The 22156-nt window shown below is 45.8% G+C and overlaps 1 protein-coding gene across 4 annotated transcripts in view; it reads left to right on the forward strand.

Annotated features, from left to right (window-relative positions):
* Positions 1-22156, forward strand: part of TNFRSF11A (TNF receptor superfamily member 11a) — a 57245-nt gene that overhangs the window by 15691 nt on the left and 19398 nt on the right. Inside the window, exons 1-6 of one of the 4 annotated variants that reach the window (XM_086683161.1) lie at positions 2841-3350; positions 8034-8115; positions 9554-9679; positions 14356-14499; positions 19295-19383; positions 20712-20806. In XM_086683161.1, the coding sequence (XP_086539287.1) occupies positions 9638-9679; positions 14356-14499; positions 19295-19383; positions 20712-20806 (370 nt within the window). In that variant the 5' untranslated portion in view covers positions 2841-3350; positions 8034-8115; positions 9554-9637. Of the gene's footprint in view, positions 1-2840; positions 3351-8033; positions 8116-9553; positions 9680-14355; positions 14500-19289; positions 19384-20711; positions 20807-22156 lie in introns of those variants that run through there. The other 3 variants (XM_086683160.1, XM_086683159.1, XM_086683162.1) reach the window with 3 other exon arrangements.

Genomic DNA, 22156 nt, shown 5'->3' on the forward strand with positions numbered 1-22156 from the left:
CGCCCCTTTGTTCTCTGTGTGCTTTTACAACATGCGATCTTTATAGGTGCCTGTGTCCTGTTCTGAAGTATGAAATGTGAAGCTTTGGTTTGAACAAAAGAAAAAGGAGTCTATTACTCTGCACACCTGTAGGCTGAATTTCTATCAAGTTTATTTACAATGAAAACGTCTAGAAGGGCATTTGGTCAGAACTCAGTTATGTCCTAGTTAACAACAGTCACTGGCAGATACGATCTAGCAGCCACTTTATCAGCAGACGCCCTGAGTAAACTGTCTCTGCCCTCACCCAAGAGTGGCTTTTGTCACGGACTGAACCCCCAGACAGAAAACCACTGAAATGACTCTGACCGTTTGTCACGATTTCAATCCCATGAGAAAAGCACTTCTTTATGTGAAATCACACATGCTTTAAAAAAAATAAACCTCTTTGATGAAAAACACTCCTCCCCCCACCCCGCCCCCAATCCCCAGAGCTAGGTTGGCCCCTAGCTGGCCAGAGCTAGGTTACAAGTGAACAGGGAAGGTGCACTCAGGGAAACTGTCAGGACCCCAGAACTTTACTGCAGGTCCCCACTCTTTCTTTGCCATCCTTTTTCCCCTTTCCAGTGACAGTGTTTCCTTTACCCCCTCGGGGAATGATCTGATGTAAGTAATGTACGCTCACTAATCCTCAGGTGTGCGCGTGAGCATTTGCCCCCCACCATTGACCGCTGGCCAGGGGTCCACCACTGTGCTGAGTGAAAAATGCAGTTCCCTCACTTCATTCCCCCACAGCTTGCTAGAGAGGTCTTATAGCTTCAAAGTGAGGAAGCAGAGTCTCAGTTTTTATGAGTATTGCTGCTTGCCAGGACTACCTGATTTACGTGAATGGTCACATCTGATCCTCACTGCCCCATTTTACAGGTGAGAAGACTGAGGCCTTAGAATTGCCCTCTCCCTTGTCCTCCAATTGTAGAAACGGAGACGTCAGGCATTCGTCTATCCCAGCCAAACTGGAAGCTGAATTTGGAGGACTGGGGAGAAAAATCCTGCCCTGAAGTCCACTGCCCTAACCACCGTGCCGCCTGGCCAGGCCCTTCCTCCTGTTTCACCTCTTTCCAAGTTCTCCTGGCCCCTCCCTCTGTCCTGCTAAATTCCTGCATGCTGGCATGTCAGGCTTTGAGTTGGTCGTTCATTTTTCTTTTTTACTGTAGGGACCTATCTTATCAGACTTCTGAGCTACCAATGAGTCCTATGACATTTCCACTTCTAGTCATGAACTTGCAACCAAGAAGCGTGAGGGCAGGATGCTTTCTTTTTGTCACTAGACATGACTCAAGACTAAAGTAGAGACCGGCATCTGGAAGCTCCTGGAGGAGAGGAGCTAAGAAAGGAGCAAAGCTGAAAAGGTCCCCCAGAACATCTCCATTTGAAGGGGTTTTGACACACTAACTGGGGTGTCCGTGAGGGGAGACACTTGAGATCTCTCCGGCAGCCAACCCAGAAAAAAAGACCCTCAGCAGAATTTGCTGGGTCGCCCTGATCCCTGATCCGCTGAGCCTCATCTTTTGTTTGTTGTTCATTTGTTTCTCGAAACAAAGGCTTCAGAGACAGTTTCTTGGAGTGAGACAGTCCTAGTTCTGGGGGACACAGGTGACTAGTAATCTCTTTGTATTCTATTCTGAGTAGGAGCAATTTCAACAGTGACTTTCTTTTAGGATATTGTTTCTCAAGGACAGCAGGACTATTAAGTGAGGTGTAATTTTCACATTTCATAGTTTCTCTCTTAACACAAACCACGTCTTTCAATTCGACTGTAACAGTCAGAAATTTGATACTATCTTGACTTAAATTATAACCAAATTTCTCAAATATAGTCACGGATGATATTTTATAAAATAAAATCTATGGAAAATCCCTCGTTTGTTTTTCTGGGTTGGGTTCTTTTCCTCTTGATTTGGCAGAAGGGGCCAAGCTTCTTTCTGCTTTGTTATATGTCAGTATGAATTTTCAGCAGAGCCAGCAAGTAATTTTAGTATCCATAATGACTTTCACTACAATTGGGTTGCTTAACAGCACAAAAAATAAATATTTAAGTCAACCTTCCCTACGGGATCTAAATATAGACCCACCGGTCTCTGTAGCTCCACTGGCAAAGATGTTATCTTTCCTCGGCTTAGGGTTTTTCAGAATTAGATCCAACGTGGCTTTGCATTGGGAGATAAATCCATGCAGCTTTATAAAGAGAAACTTGATGTCCAATTTATTATCTTCCTCGTGCCTCACAAAGCCTTGCTCCGGCTGTGGACACGCTTATTCCGGGCGAGTTCGTCATCTGTTAAAATAAACAGCCTGTGTGCCCTGAGAAAAAAAATATACACACGACACAAAACATACAAGAGAGTAAAGCAACAGAAGGCCAGTAAGTTAAATGTATCGTCTCGCCATTTTAACTCCTCTTTCTAGGGCTTTCCAAGGAATCTATGTGGGGGGGGGGGGGGGGTTGGCAAAGCATATTTGCTATAAACAGACTCCAGTGTTCCTTATCAATCTGGGGAAAGTCTTTAGAAAACAAAGGCTAGTTGATATAAACCTGTGGGTCAAACATCATTTTTGTAGTTTATTAAGAGCTATAGTAGAGGGGCGCCTGGCTGGCTCAGCGGGTTAAGCGTCCGACTTCGGCTCAGCTCATGGTGTCTCGGTTCCTGGTGCTTCGGCTCCTGTGTCTGCTTCTCTCTGCTCCTCCCCTGCTCACGCTCTGTCTCTCAAAAATAAATAAACATTTAAAAATATATATTTTAAAAAAGAACTGTAGTAGAACCCTGTCGATACATGGCTTTTTTTTTTTTTTTTTTTTTTTTAAATAAGACTTGTAAGTACCATCGTATTCCCCAAAACACAAATGCTGCTGACAGGCCTGACCCCAAGCTGGCCTCCAGGGCACCTGTTCTGTGGATGAGTGTCCCCAGTGGATCACAGGTCAGTTCTCCCTTCACACCTGCAAGGGGGATGCAGCAGGGGATGGGCGGTGCTGGCACCTGCCGGGAGAAGTGACAGGGAGACTTCCCCCAAAGCCTGTGGTTACTTTTGAGTTTTGTATCATGTCACTGTATTCTTTATTTCATAACTGGAAAGTCAAAAAGTGGTGCTGCTTTGTTTCATGAAAACAACTATGGCTCAAAAGCTCTATTGTTTCAGCAGGAAACAAGCCAATCATAAAGGAGTTCTGGAACAAAAAGATCTAGATAACTAACAGGTCGTGCGTGTCTCGATGCAGTTGCCAACGGCCTTTTGCTGTTGCATCTTGAGCAAAGAAAGGAGACTGCAGGGTTAACACATCACCCCTTCTGCTAACTTCCCCTACTCCCCAAGTGAGTGTGCTTTTGTAACATTTGAGCGGGAATGGCTTTTTATCAAATTCCTGCCTTACTAGGATCGCTACCAATAATAATAGCCACCTCACAACCACCGAGAGCTTGGCCTTGGAGGATGGAGGTAGGCCCAAATTCTGAGCAGCTGGAAGGGAAGGCCTGAGGACCAGCAGGGGCTCCAGGAGCCTGGGCGCTCACCCCAGCCTGGGTGCTGGTGAGACGGTAGACCTGAGAGCTATGATCTGTAGGAAGGGGGTGCCTGGGTGGCTCTGTTGGTTGGGCATCTGATCTTGATTTCAGCTCAGGTCATGATCTCCTGGTTTGTGGGATCGAGCCCCGTGTCAGCACAGAGCCTGCGTGGGGATTCTCTCTCTCTCTCTTTCTCTCTCTCTCTCTCTTTCTCTCTCTCTCTCTCTTTCTCTCTCTCTCTCCCTCTCAAAAATAGATTAAAAAAAAAAAACACACCTACAATCCTTAGGCAAAAGGAGGGATCGGACTAAGAGAGACTGGGGGCCATCCATGCATTCACACCAAAAAATGGCTTTCAAAGGATGTACTTGGCAAGACATGCAGGCAGGAGGAGACCGGCATAAGAGAGCTCCGGGCATAAAGGAGAGGGGGCGCAGGCTAACTGGAGACCAAGCTAGGCGGGCAGGACTCAGGGACTTGGAAGCTGGGGGCACAGGCAGGTGGAGCGAGCCTGGCCTGCAGCATCGTGAGACAGGTCCCCAGGGGACCAGCAGAAGCAAGACAGGCCGGTGGATTTCCTAATAGTTACCAACCCAGGTACTGCAGCCGGGAGAACAGCCCTGGAGCCCGTCCTGGGAGTGGAGCACGGGATCCGAGCGAGGCCAACACACGGCCGGCTCCGCATGCTGCGTGTGAGGTCAGGAGCCGCTCAGGCCTGTAGCAAGAGGGTTCGTCCTACAGCTGCATCTCTGCAAGTGGAGGCAAAGAAGGTTGGCAGAGAGAGCCAGGATGGAGGAGCAAAAAGGACAAAGGCGTGGCTTGCCTTCTCCTGAGTGTGCAGGCACCCTAAAGAAAATTTTCCAGATTCTTTTTATTTACCTGCAAGCCATATTTCCTTACGTGTACGTATAGGTAGCCTTTTAGGTTGTATATATATTCCATTTTGAAGGTTTGAAGGCATCCTGCAGAGCATGTAACGTGCCTAAAGAACCAAATAGCGTTGTAAGCTGTGCCTCGAATTAGATTAATGCCCTAATTATCTGCCTCACCGTGGCAAATCTTCCAGTAGCAAAATTGTTGCCGCTGCTGCTTAAAAGATCTGTAATGCTATAGCTCTGTCAAGTAGATATGTCGGTTTGGGGGTGATGAAAATGTTCTAGAATTATATGGCCATGGTGGTTGCACCGCTTTGTGGGTATACTAAAACCCACTGAACTGTACCCTCTCAAGGGATGAGTTTTATGTGAGTTATATATTGATTTTTAAAAAAGAAGACAACGTTCGGGTGTAAAGTCACAGTCAGCTTAGGAGAGAGAAATGAATTCGAAGGAATTGTCTGTTGAGGAGCTGGGACATCTGGTCACCTCTGGAATCAGTGACTTGGCCCTTTTTGCCAGAAGGTGTGAAATCCGTGGGCTCGAAAATGGATGGGCGGAGTGAGTCACAGCCACACCCCTGGATGGGCAAACGAATTGTCCACATGTTCACATCAGCTGGTGCTCAACAGGAACCAGGCTTTGGAACCCAGGACACAGCCTGACAGTGTGCTAAGCAGCTGCTTCAGGGGTAGACCTTTTACCAAATTCCCCTAAAAAGAACCTCTCTGTGGGTAACATAAAGCCTATGCTTATCTTCCAGAGACTGCTGCAGCTTTCGTCTGGGTCAGAAGCAATTGATAACCTTTACTGTCTGAAATGAGGCCTGACCACATGTTTCTCTTGTTTGCCTTTGTCATCAGTAAGGCAGGAGTGTTCGCATATCATCAGGCTCAGATGAGTCCTAGTTGGGAGAATTTGCATTGACCACATTCAGCTTTGCCGGTTCTCTCCTGTTCGTCTTCCACGTGCATCTGTTGCCTTGCCAGTCGCAGACCGGGGCTGCCTCGGGGGGAACGGATTCCTATTACAACAAAAAGAACGGAATGGAGGGATGGTTTCTGTTATGTCACCCTTCCTGGTTTCCACTGGGCTCGCTGCTCGGCCCTTAAGCCCTATCCCGCACCAGCTCGCGGGGGGCATCCAGCTTGCCGGGTCCCAAGTCCCCGGGAAGGGTTGTCTGGGCTTAGTCCAGATACAGCCTCCCTGGCACACGTGACCCCAGGAACACATTCAGCATTCTCACCGACCTCAAAGTAGCCCTCCCTGCCCCCTCCCTCCCGGAAGCCCTGTGCCTGGCCCGCAGGAGGCCGGAGAGGGCCACATTGGCTGCGTCCCCCCCACCCCCACTCAGCTAGCCTCGGGTTTTCTGGCTGTGGTGCTTTCTTCATAAAACTTCCTTCCAGGGGCGCCTGGGTGGCGCAGTCGGTTAAGCGTCCGACTTCAGCCAGGTCACGATCTCGCGGTCCGTGAGTTTGAGCCCCGCGTCAGGCTCTGGGCTGATGGCTCGGAGCCTGGAGCCTGTTTCCAATTCTGTGTCTCCCTCTCTCTCTGCCCCTCCCCCGTTCATGCTCTGTCTCTCTCTGTCCCAAAAATAAATAAAAAACGTTGAAAAAAAAAATTAAAAAAAAAAAAAACTTCCTTCCATAACTGAGGTATTTTGAGAATGCTGGGCTTCTTCTAAGCTGTTATTTCCACACCTTCCAACCAGGCTCTTTAATATGCAGATGAAGCCCTCTTGGGGGGGGGGGGGGCTCAGTCATTGCTGTCCCCCACCACTCTGCTGATGGCCTCCCTCGCCACCCCGACCCCATGCGCCATTTTAGGCCTCAGAACTGTTCTAAGTTCTCTCCCTTCCTCCCTCTCCCTACCTCCCCCTGCCAGTTCCTTTTCTCTCATCTGGCCCATCTCTACGCATCTTGTAAGACTGAGCTGACTTATCAGAGTCCTTAGGACACCCTCCCTGGCCTTCTCAGGCTGAGGCAGCATCTGCCTCTGCGGGGGACGCATGCTGGTGTGTATAAGCCCCTTGAGGGCAGGGTTTGTAACTTCGGATCCCTGCGCCCCAGCAGGCGTGCAGCCTTTGGTGACTTTTGAGCCAAATCCAGCTGTTGTGCCACACCGTTCGGTTTCTGACCTGCCTGCCTGTCGACAGGACTGTGGTGGTGTTTCTTGCACACTGAGAAAACTGATGCAGAAGGAGCTTTCCTGTGGCAAAGTGATAAGAATCTCTGAGTGATTGCAGGGGACTTGGCTTTTTGTTTTGTTTTACGTAGATGGGCAGATCTGGAAATTGTATCTAGAATTGTACAGAAAGGAAACAGAGGCTCAAAAAGCCTAAGCGGCCAGTTGCGGGGGGGGGGGGTGGGGAGGGTGGGGGGGGATCCTCTCAGCCAGCAGGCCGCAGGACCCAGAGCTCCAACCCTGCAGTGTTCTTGTAACACGTTGTTGTCCCACTTTAAAAAATTCTCCGTGTGTTTTGATTCTAAGAGGTAAGCAGTATTAAACATCTTTTTTTTTTATTTTTTTATTTATATATTTTTTTTAATTTTTTTAACGTTTATTTATTTTTGAGACAGAGAGAGACACAGCATGAACGGGGGAGGGGCAGAGAGAGAGGGAAGCACAGAATCGAAGCAGGCTCCAGGCTCTGAGCCATCAGCCCAGAGCCCGACGCGGGGCTCGAACTCACGGACCGCGAGATTGTGACCTGAGCCGAAGTCGGATGCTTAACCGACTGAGCCACCCAGGCGCCCCTTTTTTTAAATTTTTTTTACATTTTCTTTATTTTTGAGAGAGAGAGACGGAGACAGAGAAGAGCACACGTGGGGGAGGGGCAGAGAAAGGGAGACACAGAATCCGAAGCAGGCTCCAGGCTCCGAGCTGTCAGCACAGAGCCCGACGCAGGGCTCGAACCCACGAACTGTGAGATCATGACCTGAGCCGAAGTCAGTTGCTTAACCAACTGAGCCACCCAGGTGCCCCTAAACATCTTTTAAAGCTCAGAGAATGTCTGGACTGCCTGGGTGGCTCAGTCGGTTAGGCATCTGACTCTTGATTTTCGCTCAGGCCATGATCTCATGGTTCATGAGTTCAAGCCCCGCATTGGGCTCTATGCTGATGGTATGGAACCTGCTTGGGATTCTCTCTCTCTTCCTCTCTGTCTGCCCCACATGCGCATGCTCTCTCTCTCTCTCAAAATAAATAAGCTTAAAAAAACTCAGAGAAAGTCTGTAAGACCAAATTTGACATCCCTTGTGGACAATATGTATATTAAGGGGCCTCCTTATGTTCTACGGTTTTATGACCAAAGTTGCTGAGCATGTATCTGTCCACCATGTGACCGTAATCCATCATATTACCATGAGCAGAACTGGAATATTTTTAAATGCTTAAATGGGTTTTACCGCCAGTGCCGATGGGTTTCGTACATTCGTAGTGGGGAATGTGCTAATATAGGGAAGTGGCATTGCAGGGAGGCGGTATCAGAAAGAGCAGTTTCAGGACTGTTGATGGTGTTTTCTTAGGCTTGTCAGAAATGGAATTTGGTGATTCACTTTTTGTTGTATCCAGAAAGGACTTGTGCAAAATCTCTACCTGGTGTCAATTTCCTTTGCAGGTGACTTTTCAGATCACCCCTCCGTGTACCCATGAGAGGCATTATGAGCGTTTTGGACGATGCTGTCATAAATGTGAACCAGGTTTGTGTGTCTGAGTCACCTTTCCTTGCCCCTCAAAAGCGGGTGGAGCTCTCATTTATTTCTTTTTTTTTTTTTAATTTTTTTTTTCAACGTTTATTTATTTTTTTGGGACAGAGAGAGACAGAGCATGAACAGGGGAGGGGCAGAGAGAGAGGGAGACACAGAATCGGAAACAGGCTCCAGGCTCTGAACCATCAGCCCAGAGCCCGACGCGGGGCTCGAACTCACGGACCGCGAGATCGTGACCTGGCTGAAGTCGGACGCTTAACCGACTGCGCCACCCAGGCGCCCCTCATTTATTTCTTAATCCAAGGAATAACTTCTATCCTGCCAGATTAAAAAAAAAAAAAAAAACGAAATTGGATCGACTTTTTATGGCAGTGGCAGGTAGTACTGCGTGTCACCCCGAAGACAAAAACCTTTCTCTCAATAGATAAAATCACTTAAAAATCAAAAGCAATTGCAGAAACTGGTACTTAATTTATGCTGGAACACAGTTTTCTAAAACGCTATTTCTTGAGAAACCATGGTTTTGAAAACCATATTTTAGCACTTTGCAATTCAAACTTACAACATACAAAATGTAACTCTTCTTTAAAAGTATTTTACAGAAAATTTGGGGGGGGGGGGAATACCATACTGGAATTGTTGCTGCTGAAAATTGCCTACACCCTATTAAACCTTCTCCCCACGCACCTGCTGAGGGGCAGAAGGCGGACCGGTTACCTCTCCCCCATAGTTGCTCTGCCAGATTGTGGCCAAGTGTTTCTACAGCCTCAGTAAAGCCCCAAGTCCGTGGGGTCCTCACTCATTCATTGTTCTAGAAACCGCGGTTACATTACAAGAGGATCCTTTAGATATTCAAGATGTAAATATTTTTCAGATGTGCAGAGCAAGAGCTGGTGATTTTCGTGAGCATGCATGCATGTGTGTGCATGTGTGTGCATGCGTGTGTGTGTGTGTGTAGTACTGTTTAGTCAAACTGAGTTACCTGTGAGCCTCCAGTATATGTAGAACAAAAGAAGTTAAGTCTCCAGATTGACAGCAGAGGGGATTTTGGAGATGGGAGGGCAGGGGTAAGGTGAAATTCTTGTTTAGCCCCCAGGGAACCCCTCAAGTTCTACAGTTACCTGTTAGAAAACCATCCTCCTTTTCCCTGGTCAGCAGAGATGTAGGGTGGAAAGGATGATGTTTTACTTAGATGAGCTAAAAGGCCGCTCACCTTGAGCACAGCAAACCTAGGAGAGGCTGTTTTAGCCAGCTGGGATGCCTGAGAGCCCATCACTGATATGTGGCCTCATCCCTTGTATCCTACTGTGTTAGGGGACTTCCTGGGATCACAGTCCTTTAAATGGTCCAATAGATTGGTGTATTTTTGTTGTTATTTTTCTTGGGGGGGTATTTTCAATTGGTGCATTTTTTTCTCTCCTAAATTAAGGAAAGTACATGTCTTCTAAATGCACTACTACCTCGGAGAGTGTATGCCTGCCGTGTGGCCCGGACGAGTACTTAGACACCTGGAATGAAGAAGATAAATGCTTACTGCATAAAGTCTGCGACTCAGGTAAGTCAGGCATATCAGCAGCAAGTGTGAATAAGTGATATTTTTGATACGGTGGTGCTATCTCTTTTGGGGGGCATAGGGAGAAGCTTTGACCTTGGACCCCGAGAAGCAAGTGCTTCAGATCCCGAAGCATTGTGTGAACATTCTTCATTTAGAACATTTTTTTTTTAATTTTTTTTTCAACGTTTTATTTATTTTTGGGACAGAGAGAGACAGAGCATGAACGGGGGAGGAGCAGAGAGAGAGGGAGACACAGAATCGGAAACAGGCTCCAGGCTCTGAGCCATCAGCCCAGAGCCTGATGCGGGGCTCGAACTCACGGACCGCGAGATCGTGACCTGGCTGAAGTCGGACGCTTAACCGACTGCACCACCCAGGTGCCCCTAGAACATTTTTTTTTTTTTTTTAAGAGAGAGGGAGAGAACCCCCAGCAGGCTCCACGCTCAGCACGGAGCCCAACGCGGGGCTCAATCCCACAAACCGTAGGATCGTGACCTGAGTTAAAATGAAGAGTTGGACACTTAACCAACTGAGCCACCCAGGCATCCCTTCATGTCAAACTTTTGTTCGAATATAATTGAGACCAGGAGAGGTTGGGTGACTTTTCTAAGGTGAACAAATGAGAAGCAGGACTCAAAGCCAGATCTGACTCTCAAGTCTTTTCCTGAGCCGTAAGTGTCTTACTATACAGTTTGATCTCCCTATCAGACTGCTAATTTTTTTTATTTTGAGTCAAAAAAATTTTTAATTATAGTTTAATTGTAGGAATCAGGATCAAAATATGTCCCTTTAGTCTTGACCTAGAGGTTCCTTTGCCTTTTTTTTTTTCTTTCCCATTTAGTTTCTCTGTTGCAGAAACCATCTTTGTAATCCTGTGAAGTTTCCACAGTCTGATTTCTGCTGGTTGCATTCCCTTTGTGTCATTTAACAGATTTTCCTGTCTCTTCTATTTCCTGCAAAGCGATTGTTAGGTCTAGAAGGCTCATGAAAAGCTGGGTATGTTTGTTTGTTTGTTTGTTTGTTTGTTTGTTTGTTTGTTTGTTTTGCAAAACTGCTTCATAGTTGGCATGATGCAGGGATCATATAGTAGCTAGCTGCTTACCTCTCTTCTTGTGATATCAGCGGCAGTCGACCATCATGGCCTCGATCCATTTTCATTAGGAGCTGTAGAAAGGTGACCTTCTATCACTCCTTCTTCATTATAGTTGGGGAAGCTTCCCTCCTCAACTAATTGTTACCCTGAATCACAGTATATACAGGAAAGGCAGAATGAATGCTTGTAACTTTATTTACGACTTTTCAACGTTTATTTATTTTTGGGACAGAGAGAGACAGAGCATGAACGGGCGAGGGGCAGAGAGAGAGGGAGACACAGAATCGGAAACAGGCTCCAGGCTCCGAGCCACCAGCCCAGAGCCCGACGCGGGGCTCGAACTCACGGACCGTGAGATCGTGACCTGGTTGAAGTCGGACGCTTAACCGACTGCGCCACCTAGGCGCCCCTATTTACCACTTTTCAAAATAATGCCTAGATCACCAAGCTTCTCCAAAGGATTTGTATGAATATTACGAACGCAGCCATTTAGACATATTTGAGGTATTTTAATCTATTGCAGTTACTAGTTGTATGGGTGCTCAGATTATCTTACCTCCTCCAGCTGGCCCCTCAGTCTTTGCTATGACCCCAGGTGACTTTAAGAGGTCCCCTTGCCTCTAGGCTCATCTTGGACATTTCCTGCTTCGAACCCCAAACCAGCCATTTCTTTAAGAATTCCATGGGGCGCCTGGGTGGCGCAGTCGGTTAAGCGTCCGACTTCAGCCAGGTCACGATCTCGCGGTCCGTGAGTTCGAGCCCCGCGTCAGGCTCTGGGCTGATGGCTCAGAGCCTGGAGCCTGTTTCCGATTCTGTGTCTCCCTCTCTCTCTGCCCCTCCCCCGTTCATGCTCTGTCTCTCTCTATCCCAAAAATAAATAAACGTTGAAAAAAAAAAAAAATTTTAAAAAAAAGAATTCCTGACTGCATCCAGAGGAACATCTTATTTGGCGACCTCACTCTGGGTGCCAGTGAGGCTCACTATTACCAGACTGATCCTTGTTTATAGGTTCTTTTCAGTGGACAGAATTAGGAGAGAAGTATTTTTTTTTAAACGTCATAATTTTCTAATGTGTTAGACACAGCTGGCAGATTTTGGCCGCAAAAGGTAACATGGAAACTCCACTGAGCAGAAGCATCTGATCAAGTCTTTTTTTCTTTCCCACTGCTTAGTAATGACCTTGACTCACTGCTGTCTCTTGGAAATAAAGATTCATTCTGTCTCCTGCCAAAGTCAATTAAAGCCCCAAACCTGGTACGTTAAGATACTTAAAAATAACGTCAAAATTTTTCATCACCACACCGGCTTACATGCACTCACATTTGAGTGGGTCGTGGAATTAGAATTTTCCAAGGAAGTGATCCTTGTCCATGTATGTTGTGGCATTAGGCACATGTTTATGCAGATTGGCCTTGGTGCTATACAACTGATCTGGGCCCCGGGGAGCAGAGCGGACACAGGAGGGAGGCAGGAAGATTTCTCAGCAGGAAGATTTCTCAGGTTCTCCATGCTCGGGTCTAAAAAGAATGGGAATAGGAAACATCCCCTCCCTGAGGGCAGGAACTTGGGCTTCTCTAACAGAATAGCACAGACTGAGTGGCTCAAACAACAGACCTTTATTTCTCCCAGTTCTGGAGGCTGGAAGTGGGAGATGGGGGTGCCAGCATGGTTGGGTTCTTGGTGAGTGCCCTCTTCAGGATTTCAAGATTTTCTTGCCGTGTCTCCATATGGTGGAGAACAGAGGAAGGAAGCTGTCTGCTTTTGTACAGAGGCACTAATCCACTCATGTGTCTCCAACCTCATGGCCTAACCACCTCCCGAAGGCTGCACTTCTTAGTACCATCACCCTGGGGGTTAGGATTACAACATGAATTGAGAGGACCCACAATCTGTCCAAAACAAACTTCTATAAGTACTCAGTATAAGTAAGGCTATTTGGACAGGCCAGGTGAGATGGGGTCCTATAGGGTCCTAAAGTCTGTTTCAAATAATATTGTATTATATCGTGTGTGTGTGTGTGTGTGTGTGTGTGTGTGTGTGTGTGTGCGCGCGCGCGCGCGCAGGTTGATTCCTGTTATTCACAGAATAACATCAATGTTCTATAAAGTCATCACAAAAAATGAACCAGCAAATACTGAACCACTGCTCCTAGGGGAAATACAGGGTTAGGTTCCTGGGAGCCTCTGGTCACAACATCTTTGTTAACTGATCCATGTATAACCTTGTTTTATGTGTGTTTCTGTTTAAAGACACCTTAATAAATATTCTGATTCATTAACATTGAACTTACAACCAACAGTGCTGAAATTCATGCCTGGACAAAGTTTATCTTAGCATATATCTTCTCCATGAGACACATCACAGCCTTCTTTAGGGGCCTGGAAATACCAAATGGCACTTCTGCACAATGACTGTGGGCCATTTTAAGCAATGGCATCACTAACAAAAAGCACAGAAATGCCAAAAATGGGACACTAAATAGACCACAAAAAGGACACTTGATTCCAGTAGGCACAAGAAGGCAGAGTGGGACTTTGCTTGACCTCAGCTGACAGCATGCATGCCTGGCCAGTGGCTTGAAATTTCCACTGTTCTGCATGTGTCCAAGAATGACTGCAAAAGTGCCAGGAGTCCTGAGGTGGGGTTACAATGAAATTTTAGCGAGTGGGTGAAATGGCAAATATGAATCACCAAATGGAGATGGCCTTGTATAAGCATGACTTCTCTTCCACAAAAAGTGGAAAGGGCAGCTTTGGGTTAAGAAGAGGAGCACTTTGCAATGTGTTGTGAGAAAAGAGACAAGTACCAAACAGATTGCCCTGAGTATTTGGGGAGATTAACTTCCAAGTATGTCATCAGGCTCAACTTCTGTAATGCATTCTCTGATTACGCATCACACTTCTCTGATTACACTGTGACCCCTGTTTTCACAGCTCTGAATAATCTTGTGGTCCTGCAGGATGCCAAGATGAATCCCCGGTGTCCAGATCCCTGTTCTCTTAGGTTCAATCTAGCATTAGTGTTAAGACTATTGATCACATTTGAATTCACTAAAAATTAAGCAGCTGTGAAATCTATTTTGCATTAGCCAAAATAGACAATAATCATAATTCCCCGCTTCTTAGTCCTCTCACTACTATGAAAATTGCCTTTAAAAAAAAATTACAAGACTCGGAGTGCCTGGGTGGCTCAATCAGTTAAGCAAGCATCGGACTTTGGGTCCTGTCATGGTCTCAGAGAGGGAAGCCTGCTTGGGATCCTGTCTCCCTCTCTCTCTGCCCTTCCCCCACTCATGCCCTCTCTCTCTCTCCCTGTCTCAAAAATAAATGAACATTAAAAAAAAAAAAACTCACAAGACTTAATTATTGAGAGAGAGAGAGAGAGAGAGAGAGAGAGAGAGAGAGAGAGAGAGAACGAACCCTGCTGGGCTGTTTTAGTGGAAGCACAGGAAGGGGGAGCTTGGTAGTTCCCGAAAACCCAGGCCCAGTGATGCATTTGCGGGGAGCCAGGCAGGTGACACGTCCCCGTGTTGCAGGGTTGCCCTAAGGTGGAAGGTGAGCAGCTGTGTCTCTGTCTCCCGCAGGCAAGGCCCTGGTGGCCGTGGAGCCCGGCAACCGGACGGCCCCGCGGCGCTGCGCCTGCACGGCCGGCTACCACTGGAGCGCGGACTGTGACTGCTGTCGCCGCAACGCCGAGTGCGCCCCGGGCTTTGGCGCGCAGCACCCGGGTAGGGGTTTGGTTCCTGCGTCAGGCGGGCTCTCCCGCGGGGGCCGGAGCAGGCTCTGAGAGGCGTCTCTGCATCATTCCCGCTCCGGGGAAGCAGGTGGCACGGGAGTAGCTTGAGGGCCCCCTTGAGCAGGGCCAGGTTAACCTCGTCCAGGGAAATGTGGGCGCGGGGCGCTCCACCGAAGGCTCCATCCGGGACACCTTGGGATCCCCGCTTAGGCGGGCAGGGGTAGCGCGCGCAGACCCTTTTTAAAAATCCGGTGCAACGTCGCTTAGGCGGGCAGGGGTCCTCAGACCCTTTTTAAAAATCTGGTGCAACCCCTTAGAAGGCTTTTGAAAAACCATGCGCCCCTGGCATATTTTTAGGTTGGCAGCTAACATTTTTTTTATTGCCAATGTAAAGAGTTGCTAAGGAATTAGTTTCCAAGGAATTATAACAGCAGTAACACTTTTAAAAATGGAATTCAGTGGCATCTAAACAGCATAGCAATTTGATAGCATCATCATCCTTTTAAAAATGCACTAATGGTCCTTCACTCTTGGAAGTTTTATACAGTTCTTTTCCCTCCTTTGATTTGTATCCATTTCACTTTCCCCATAGAATTTTATCCTAATGTATTTTTATGCTTGGAGGGCTTTTACGAATCACCTTTTCATAGAGTTTCACATCGCAAATGTACACAGATTAGAGATTGTAATTTTTAACAATTTCCCGTGACTCAAGGTTCTAAGAGTTAAAAACACTTCCGGACTAAATTTTATTACAGTTATTACCCGATTGTCAAAAATATATTTTGATATAATTGTAAAAAATTTATGAACTTAATGAGTGGAGTTTTTCTTATTCATATATTCATGGTTGGCTATTATTTATTGCTAAAATGCAACAGAATTCAACATTCATTCTATTTCCACCAACTGCTGAGAAACTTGGTCCCATAAATCACTAAATGGCTAAGGAAACCTTCTGTTAGACAAGTATCTGTTCTTTCAACACTTTCTTGGTTATATGTCCAAGCCTCAGAATGGTGCGACATGAAAAGATGTCTGAGGTTTTTGAATGTTTATTTATTTTTAAGAGAGAGTGTGTGTGCACGCAAGCAGGCTAGGGGCAGAGAGAGAGGGAGACAGAAGATCTGGAGCAGGCTCGGTGCTGACAGCACTGAGCCCCTGGTAGGGCTTGAACTCGCCAACGGCAAGATCATGACCTGAGCCAAAGTCAGACGCTCAACTGACTGAGCCACCAGGGTGCCCCTCAAAGGTATTTTTAATGATATCTCAGTTAAGAACTCAGTTGTGTTTTCAATTTTGTTAAAAGTAAAGAAATAGATATCTCCTTTAAAAAAAATCTTTTAATGTCTATTTATTTTAGAGAGAGAGGGAGGGAGGGAGGGAGGGGCAGAGAGAGAGAGAGAGAGAGAGAGAGAGAGACGCAGAATCTGAAGCAGGCCCCAGGCTCCGAGCTGTCAGCACAGAGCCTGACGCAGGGCTCAAACTCACAAACTGTGAGATCATGACCTGAGCTGAAGGCCCACGCTTAACCGACTGAGCCACCCCGGTGCCCCAGAAATAGATATCTTCTTGACAGAAAAGTATTTCTTAGAGTTATTTACTGCCCTGACTTCTGGAAAGCACCCCAAAGCAGTTTTTTCAAGATGTAACAAATGATTCTTCATATCTGTTGATCTTTCATTTAGAGGCAACTTGTTTTAACCCAGAAGACTTGGACAGGATTAGAAGAATTAAGATGCTATTCATTTCAATTTTTATGGAAGAAAATGTCCATCAGTCACACTGGTCCAGTCCGCCCTTTTTACCAAATGTATCAACTGAACCAGATTTTCTCTTGGTAAAAGTCTGACTTGATTTTTTTTTTTAGTTATTAAAATAAATCTGGGGAAACTGGGTGGCTCAGTAGGTTAAGCATCTGACTTCGGCTTAGGTCAGGATCTCACGGTTTGTGAGTTCGAGCCCCGCGTCAGGTTCTGTGCTGACAGCTTGGAGCCTGGAGCCTACTTTGGATTCTGTGTCTCCTTCTCTCTCTGTCCCTTCCCCACTTGTGCTCTGTCTCTCTCTGTCCTTCAAGAACAAATAAATGTAAAAAAAAAATTTTTTTTTAATCTCTTTAAACAAATTGAAAAAAAAAAAAAATCTCTCTGTGACAGCCAACTCCCTTTTGAATTTGATTCTAAGACAAGGCCCAGAGCCTTCCCACACGTTTGCCGCCTGCATGAGAAAAGGTGCCTTTTCTTTGGTGGATGTTGTCTCCACCGTATTCCTTTGGAAACGGGGCGTTCTCTGAAAATAGGTGGAGGATGGAGGGGGCGAAGTGGGTGAATGAAAATCTCCCTCGTGCCCTACCTTGCAGTGTATTTGAATTCTGAACAACTCACCCTGGTCCCAGATACCCCATTCTGTTGTCACACTCACATTTTGCCCTCGACAGACAAGAAAAGGCAGACACTGTATGGAGGTGCTCTGAATGCAGGAGTTTTGCCATTACCGGTATTTCGATTTGTTATGTTGTTTTGTTTTGTTTTGGCGTCTCAGAGGTTTAGCACCAGAGCAGGATTTGGAGCGGGCAAGCAGCCTGCCTTCTTTTGTAAAGTGGGGAAAGTGTGATTGTGTCCAGGGAAAGAGGAAAGGAGAACCTATAGGATGCCTCTGGCAGGTCAGTTGTCTCAAATAGTAGATGTGAGAGTCCAGTGCTTGGATTTAATGCCTTTAAAGCCATGTGTGACTTGTGGCTCCTTAGGAAGTCTCTTTGTTTCTAAGGGTTACTCTTCTAGAGTGTGTTAATATTTTTCAAAGCTGTCTGAATTCATGTGAGCAACTAGATGTTAACTGGGCTTCTGTTAATATCGTTTCAAAGTGAATCAAACTACTAGATTGGGGATTATTAGATTAATTATTAATAATTACTTTTTTTTTTTTAATTTCAGTCAAAGTTAGTTAACATATAGTGTAATAATGGTTGCAGGAGTGGAGCCCAGTGATTCATCTCTTACATTTCTCACCTAGTGCGCATTCCAATAAGTGCCATCACCCATCCTCCCCCCCCCCCACCCCATCAGCCCTCAGTTTGTTCTCTGGATTTAAGAGTCTCTTATGTTTGCCTCCCTCTCTGTTTTTATCTTATTTTTCCTTCCCTTCTCCTATGTTCATCTGTTGTGTTTCTTAAATTCCACATTTGAGTGAAATCATATGATACTTGTCTTTCCCTGACTGACTTATTTCACTTAGCATAATACACTCTAGTTCCAACAACGCTGTTGCAAATGGCAGGATTTCATTCTTTTTGATTGCCCAATGATATTCCACTGTATATATAAACCACATCTTCTTTATTCATTCATCAGTCGATGGACATTCAGGCTCTTTCTTAGTGTGGCTATTGTTGACAGTGTTGCTATGAACATTGGGATGCATGTGCCCCTTCAAATCAGCATTTTTGTATCCTTTGGGGTACCCTACTTATTGAGGCAATTACAGAAATCAAGAATGTACTTCCCATTTGACTTTGGACAAAGAAAGTGCAATTTATTATTTTAATGCTTTATTTATGAAAATAAATCACAGGAGTGCTTTCAAGCGTAAATTAACTGCTTTAAGAGTAAATTGTGATTTTGGCACTGATTGCCTGATTATGATATCACATAGTAGCCAATGTTCATTGATTGGTTGATTGGGGGAGGGGAGGGGAGCGGGGGGAGGAGCAGAGAGAGAGGGAGAAAGAATCCCAAGTAGGCTCCAGGCTGAGCGTGGCTCCAACCTATGACTCTGAGATCATGATCTGAGCCAAAATCAAAAGTCGATGCTTAACCAACTGAGCCACCCAGGCGCTCCACCAATGTTCTTCTTTATTGGAATTACCAAAGGGGCATCACGTGTCGGTTACAGTAAGGATAATAGACCTAGGAAATTGGAGATATTTCCTATTTTGATAACATAGTTGATGAGGAATGTTAGAGATCTGAAGAAGGCTTCCTAACTACAACCAATTTCTGCTTGCACTGCCATGGATTAAGGCAGGGGTCCAAACTCCATCCCACCACTGTGTTTGTGTAAATAGAGTTTTATTGGAACACAGCCATATCGTTGTTGTTGTGTGTTTTTTTTTTTTTTTAACATATTGTCTATGGTATTTTCATGCTACAAGTAATTACAGAGATCAGAAGGCCTGCAAAGCCTAATATATTTACTGTATGGCCCTTTTTAGAAAACATTTGCTACCAACTCTTGCTTTAAGAGAAGGAGATCCGTAGGGTTTTTTGGGGAAGGGTTGCTTTTGTTTCTGTTTTTCTTAGAGAAAACTTTGTTACAAACATTCTAGTGTCCGGACTGGTAAGATTTAGCTGGTCAGGAGTCATGACAGGAAGTTTGCCTTAAAAGCTGTGAAAAGGCTGCCATCCTTTGTAGACAAAAGCTGCTATGAACCCAAAAGGCTGAAAGGGGAGATCGGACAGGTGCCTGGTTAAAACAAGGCAGACAGCAGGCTCCCCACATGACCAGGACAGCGGCTCTGAACAGCAAAGCATGAGTCCCTAACTCAGACGCTGATGTCAGTAACCTGACAGTGAGCCAGTTACCTTTCTAAGGGCGGTTCTGGGACGCTGGGCCCTCTACAGCCAAGATGAACCAAAGCAATCGGCCATAGGCAGTGACAATGGGAGTGGGGAGGCTGGAGGCACTGGCGGGGCTCCTGATCTCGGGTCCTCGGGGCCTTCAGCCTGGCCGATCTCTAAGTGTGCCTGTTTGTTTTGTTTGTTCTTTTGTCCATTTTGTTGACAGTGCAGCTCAGCAAGGACACAGTGTGCGAGCCCTGCCTTGTGGGCTCCTTCTCAGATGCCTTCTCTTCCACAGAAAAATGCAAACCTTGGACCAAGTAAGTGACAACAGAGGAGCCAAGAGAGTTTGTTGATTTTATTTTATTTAAAAAAATTTTTTTTTAACATTTATTCATTTTTGAGAGAGAGAGCATGAGTGGGGAAGGGGCAGAGAGAGAAGGAGACACAATCCGAAGCAGGCCCCAGGCTCCGAGCTGTCGGCACAGAGCCCGACACAGGGCTCGAACTCACGGACTGTGAGATCACGACCTGAGCCGAAGTGTGAGGCTTAGCCAACTGAGCCACCCAGGTGCCCTGAGTTTGATTTTAAACTCCACCTGCACTGTCTTCAACTTGATGTGTGACAGGAGTTCTGTACTACTGTTTAGATTCAGTTGGATCGAATCTTTGACTTCCAGTTGCAGCTTCTTTTTTCGTTTTTCTAACCTTATTTACTTGAGAATGACTTATGATGTTTATTATCATTCCCTCGCCGCTCCCACGCTTCCCAGCTTCCCCACACCACTGGTGTATTTGCCCAGAGATTTGTGTGTGTGTGTGTGTGTGTGTGTGCATATGGAAGCCTCCTGTTCATGTAAATGTTTGCATACTCTATACATCTTGGGCTTCTTCACATAATATATGCTAACAGGAGCTCATTCCATGTTTGTTGACTTAGATCTTTGTGGCTTTTGGTCGCTAGTGTTTCACCATAGAGCTATACCATCATTTTATTTAATAATTTCCCTTTTGATAGCCATTTAAGTAGTTTCCAGTCTGTCACAGTGATAAATAATTCTTAGTGCATCATCTCGTGTATATATACTGTTTCGCACTTAATGCTTGCGTGTGTGTGTGTGTGTGTGTGTGTGTGTGTGTGTGTGCAATGAAATTATGTATATATAGTGGAATCCCTGGGTCCTTCCATTGTGTGCTTTTTATTGAATACTAATATAAATACATGTATTGAATCCTAAAAAATTCCCAATATAGTAATTCTCATTAGATATTTATTTTCTAATCCACTTACTCACGTTTTATGTTGAAAAAGATTTTTTGTGTTTTCAGCTTCAAAAGAGCATTCAGCAAAAGTTTATCACTCAGCCAAGGCCACTGAACCATTTGGCATCTTTACTGAAGACACCAGTGCTCTTTTCCAGAACACAGTCTCAGACTAGTTCTTAGAGAACCCTGGCAGTGGTTACTTTTGCTCACTCATTTGTCCACCCTTACAGTGTGTGACAGGCACTGGGGATTCCCGTGTGCAGGAAGACCTCAGTTTTTCTCCCGAAGGAGCTAGCAATCTAGTGGAGTAGAGCCTTGTGTAGCGTTGTTTTTTAAAAACAAGAATATGAAACCGAGTACTTAACCAATTCTACCTCCACAGCTGTAGCGTTCTCGGAGAGACGGAAGTACGCCATGGGACCGATAAATCAGATGTGGTTTGCAGTTCTTCTCTGCCGTCTACAAAGCCACCAAATGGTATGTTTAAACAGAGCGGGTTGGTTGTAGATATGCCCAGTCTCGTCCGCTCTTCTAGATGTCTTCCAAAGTACATGCTGTGCCTGAAGGGGTTCACCTCAGTTTCATCCCATCTGATCCGTGGTCCCCCTTCACTTCCATCTGTGTTCTAACTCGATATATGTTGTTTACTTGAAACTTTCCTGCTGGAATGGATGACTAATAAAATATTCATATATGCAAAAATAGAAAGAAAGAAACAAAGAAAGAAAAGAAAAAAGAAATGGAGCTATAAACATGAATTAAAATGCCCCAATATGGCAGGATAGTGGAGATCACAGTAAGGGTGTCTGTGGGAGATTTTTGGTCACCAGCTAGAGTTAGAGTATCGCTATTGTTATATACGGCACGTTTTGTAGATCAAGTTAATTTGAAGTAGCTTAAGTGATCAACGCTTGACGGAAAAGTTGACAGCTTTTGTCAACTGGATGCTGGTTACCAAGGGGAGTGACATGGGGCAGAGGTGGGTCCAGATATGGCAGCACTGGAGATGGCACACACAGCAGGAAGACCCTCGTAATGAGGCAAGAGAACCCAGGCCACAGATTAATGGGGCTAATTAAGGGTTTAGGTTTGACATTTTGGGAAACAGGAGGACCCCTAGGCGTTCCGCACATGGAGTTAGCACAGAGCAGCATTAAAAAAAGACCATTTTAAAGATAACATTGGAAACAACTGAGAGAATGAAAAGCTACAATTTTTTTTAAATGTTTGGGTTGTTTGTTTTTTTTTTTTGAGAGAGAGAAAGACAGAGCATGAACAGGGGAGGGGCAGAGAGAGGGAGACGCAGAATCCGAAGCAGGCTCCAGGCTCCGAGCTGTCAGCACAGAGCCCGACGCGGGGCTTGAACTCGTGAACCGTGAGATCATGACCTGAGCCGAAGTCGGACGCTCAACCGACTGAGCCACCCAGGCAACCCAAAAACTACTCTTAACAAGAGAGAAGGGAAGGAGAGGCGGGAGTCCTGGAAACCAGGGCATGTAAACCAAGAACCCATCATATAAAGGTTCTAGTAAGGAAGTGATCAAGAGGTATGGGAGAAATGGTTGTGTCACATTGTGTTGTAGATGACCTACCTGAAACACTTCGCAGGACGGCCATGGTTCTGTTCTCACGACCGGCAGAACCCCGGTGCCACGTTGTTCTTTGGAAAGAGATAGGATAAGGGGCTTCCTTTGGCCTTGGAGGCCGTCCAGCTGGAGGGAATGAGGTGTCGTTCTTGGTAAGCAAAGATGGATCTAGATGGCACGGTCAGCATGATTAGAGTTGTGCTAAAATAGCAATGTTTAAAGACAGCCCTGGGCTGGCTTG

Source organism: Puma concolor, chromosome D3 (assembly GCF_028749965.1).
Source record: "Puma concolor isolate L17-30 chromosome D3, mPumCon1.1.hap2, whole genome shotgun sequence".
Taxonomy (NCBI): domain Eukaryota; kingdom Metazoa; phylum Chordata; class Mammalia; order Carnivora; family Felidae; genus Puma; species Puma concolor.